The sequence below is a fragment of the Arachis ipaensis genome, chromosome B07, assembly GCF_000816755.2.
Source record: "Arachis ipaensis cultivar K30076 chromosome B07, Araip1.1, whole genome shotgun sequence".
Classification (NCBI taxonomy): Eukaryota; Viridiplantae; Streptophyta; class Magnoliopsida; order Fabales; family Fabaceae; genus Arachis; species Arachis ipaensis.
The window spans coordinates 117,643,224-117,646,948 of record NC_029791.2 but is presented as its reverse complement, the minus strand read 5'-3'; the positions used below and the strand labels follow the sequence as shown (position 1 = coordinate 117,646,948).

General features: G+C 34.8%; 1 protein-coding gene across 1 annotated transcript in view; it reads left to right on the top strand.

Moving 5' to 3' along the window:
- The window catches only part of LOC107606001 (UDP-sugar pyrophosphorylase 1), a 6,869-nt gene continuing 3,591 nt past the window's right edge, over positions 448-3,725 (top strand). The window contains exons 1-10 of the mRNA XM_016307960.2: positions 448-611; positions 695-799; positions 888-1,004; positions 1,214-1,354; positions 1,524-1,614; positions 2,289-2,416; positions 2,494-2,565; positions 2,655-2,719; positions 3,004-3,064; positions 3,144-3,261. Coding sequence (XP_016163446.1) covers positions 564-611; positions 695-799; positions 888-1,004; positions 1,214-1,354; positions 1,524-1,614; positions 2,289-2,416; positions 2,494-2,565; positions 2,655-2,719; positions 3,004-3,064; positions 3,144-3,261 — 946 coding nt within the window. The 5' untranslated portion in view covers positions 448-563. The remainder of the gene's footprint in view (positions 612-694; positions 800-887; positions 1,005-1,213; positions 1,355-1,523; positions 1,615-2,288; positions 2,417-2,493; positions 2,566-2,654; positions 2,720-3,003; positions 3,065-3,143; positions 3,262-3,725) is intronic.

Below are 3,725 nucleotides of genomic sequence, written 5' to 3'. Positions count from 1 at the left end.
AGAATAATTATCAATTATAAATTTTATACTATAAAAATAAAATAAAAAATTAGATAAAATTATAAGAACTAACAAAATAATTAATAATTTAATTTAATATTATCAAGTATCAATCTATCATTTTGTTCAACAATCCATCATTTTTTTCCTACAGATAAAACAACAATAACAAATAATATCAAAATTCAAAATACTCAATTAGAATGTAGTAGAAGAGAAAATCCCAGAATTCAGAAAATAAATAAAACAAAGGGGGAATGCCACGTGACATGATGTTGAGTGGGCCCAATTAACTAACATACCGTGACCCGTGCCATCCGGTCAGACACAGGTAAACTCGGTGGGTATGAGATTGAAACCGAGAAACATTTGACATCTCATCAGATCCACAAGCTTCACCGTCGCATCCGGTCACACACTAATCAACTATTCATAATCACTAATTAATTAATTAATTCATAGTGTACTATCCTCTTCACCACCTTCTTCTACCCTCACTCTCTCTCTCTCTCTCTCGCTCGCTCGCTCTCTCATTCTCTCTGTTTGCGATCTGATTCGGTTCCATGGCTTCCACTCTCGGCGACAATTTCAGCCTCCTCTCGCCGAAACAGGTTCTTTTCTTCTTCATTTTTTTACTTCGAATCACTCTAGATTCTTGTATTCTGAATTATGATACTGATTTTTGAGGATTCAGCAAGAGCTGGCGAAGATGCTGTTGGATAATGGCCAAGAGCACGTGTTTCGTGATTGGCCGGGTCCCGGCGTCGACGACGACAAGAAGAAAGCGTTCATCGATCAGGTTCGTGTTTCAGTGCATCCTGCATAATTAATGCTCTGAATAATTTCATTTCAAATAGATCTCTAAACGGCATTGCGTTTTTGTGCAGGTGACTCGGCTGGATTCTAGTTACCCTGGCGGCTTGCAAGCTTACATTAAAAACGCTAAACAACTCTTAGCTGATTCTAAGGCTGGCAAGAATCCTTTTGATGGCTTCACACCTTCGGTAAGTCATTATTTTCATTAACATGTATGCATTTATGTGCATCTAAGTGTTATGTGATTTGAATTTGGAGATACTTCATATTTGTGTTATCAACAATGCAATGTAAAGTATGTAATTCAATTCAATTTGAACTTTTGGTTGGGACATTGAGGCTATCTGTAGATTGTGTGCGTCTGTGTGTAGAATGTTGTTTAATGATGAATTTGCAGGTTCCAACGGGTGAAACCTTGACATTTGCCGATGAGAACTTCATAAAATACGAGGAGGTGGGTGTTCAGGAGGCTCAGAAAGCTGCCTTTGTTCTTGTCGCTGGCGGTCTTGGGGAGCGCCTTGGATATAGTGGGATTAAGGTAATATCTGGTCACTTTGTGTCATTGATAGTTTTATTCGTAATGGGATGCCTTGCATATATCATTGACTCTGTTTCTGATGTGCTGTAAAGGGCTTTTTGGATTAGCTTCAGATTCAAGATTTGAAGGAATTAGCTCTTGATTTTTGAGCATGCTCTATATTTTGCAGGTTGCTCTTCCTGCGGAAACCACTACTGGGACATGCTTCTTACAGCATTACATTGAATATATATTGGCACTTCAAGAAGCCAGCTCACAAGGTTAGTATTATTCGTAATTGGTGTATTGAACTAGAGTCATAGTTAGATTTTGTTACTCATATGGTAAAACAAATGACACTTATACAATTTAAGGACCAAGGATCCATTTGTTTTGATGGAAAAAAAACACCTTAGTATAATTGTCTTTCTCCCTAATAACATTCTGCTGCCACCATATCAAAATTGATATATTCTGTCTACACTATATTTTTCTGGAAAATTGCTTCCCTTTTTAGAAGGATATGCAATTTCTTCCTCCTTAACTGTGTTGTAACTGTTGCCTAAACTGCTAAAAATCAAGCATAGGGCAAGTGTTATTTTGTTAAAAAAAAGCTTTCTTAAAATATTTTCCACACTATGCACCAGAAAATACTGAACATATATTTCTATATAGAGTTTTTCTGTATAAACAAATTCACCTCTTTTAGCAATTAGAATGGTACAAAGTTCATGACTTCATATATCATAGATATCTTATGAAATCATAGTCCATGTTCATGTAGCGCATAATACAATCATCTTGATTGTATGATAATCTAAGATTGCATAATGATAGGTTCTACAATTGTTGGCNNTAAATCCTTAGGATTTCTTTCTTTGTTCTTATTCTTTTTTCCCTCCTTTTCTTGCAATGTTTCAGACTATAGTCCACTCAAAGTCCTTTCTTTTATTAGGTAAAAACCAGACACAGATTCCTTTTGTTATTATGACATCTGACGATACCCATGGGCGTACCTTAGAATTATTAGAATCAAATTCTTACTTTGGTATGCAGCCCAAACAAGTAACGCTTTTGAAGCAGGTATGTCTTTTGGTGTCTCACAGAAAGTTCAAATTTTAATTTATTTTAAAAATTTCTTATATTTCTGTATGATTCAGGAAAAAGTTGCATGCTTAGAAGATAATGATGCCAGGCTTGCATTGGATCCTCAAAACAAATACCAAATTCAGGTATTGTTGCAAATGGAGTGTTTCTTACTAATTTATCATTATTATATTTTCAAGCACGGTCAATCTACTAATGATTTCTCTTTATGTAGACAAAACCACATGGCCACGGAGATGTGCATTCTCTTCTCTATTCCAGCGGTATTCTGAAAGTATGGTATGGCTCAGTACAGTTTTCTGACCCTTTTTTAAATCTGCATATGCATTTCCGATCTCACTATTTTTGGTTTTAGATAAAGCAAACTTTATCTGTTTGAGTAATTCTGGAGATGTTATAATTGGTAGATTAAAAAAGCTCTTACGTAAAACTAAGATGTTGGTTGACGGTTGTGTATTTTGATGGATTGTCTCCAAGAATTCCTTGAAATTAAAAGAACAAATGGATCTTTGTCTTCTGTTGATATGCTTTGTTAGATTTATATCTTGATATGCATTTGTTAGGAATGAGGCTGGGTTGAAGTGGGTTCTCTTTTTTCAAGATACAAATGGACTTCTCTTCAAGGTTAATTTCTTTCTAATCTCTTCACACTTTTGGTTACTTTTTCCGGTCCCCTTTAGTCTTCATTGTGTAGTAAATACAGGCAATTCCATCAGCACTAGGCGTAAGTGCTACTAAACAGTACCATGTCAACTCTCTTGCTGTACCTCGGAAAGCAAAAGAAGCCATTGGTGGAATTACCAAACTCACTCACTCTGATGGTAAATTTTAACTTTCCATCCCTAATCTGGTAATCCTAATATACCAAAAAAAGGGCTGCTTGCTTTTTGTGTATGTCATGGTGGAATACAACTTTTTCCTTACCTGTAAATGATTTGGATCTATGTATCAGTATTTTGCATATTCCTAATGAGATCAAATATATACTTATTTTATAACAAATGTATAGTTTTAATAAATTTTGGGAGTATATACATTTGCATTATTGCATAATAATTAGTGGCAAGTTATCTGTGCTTTAAACGTTACCATCTAATTTTCCTGTTCAATGGTAGTTTTAAAACAATACTTTTGTTCTTTCATGCTAGGAGGTGGTATTTTATTAGAACTATGGAGGTTTCTTTAGTACCTCCTTTTTTTAGGGTACAAAGTATCCCATAATGATACGTGGTTAATGTTGCCCATATATGCTATCTTATTAAAATAAAAATGTAGATAATTACTT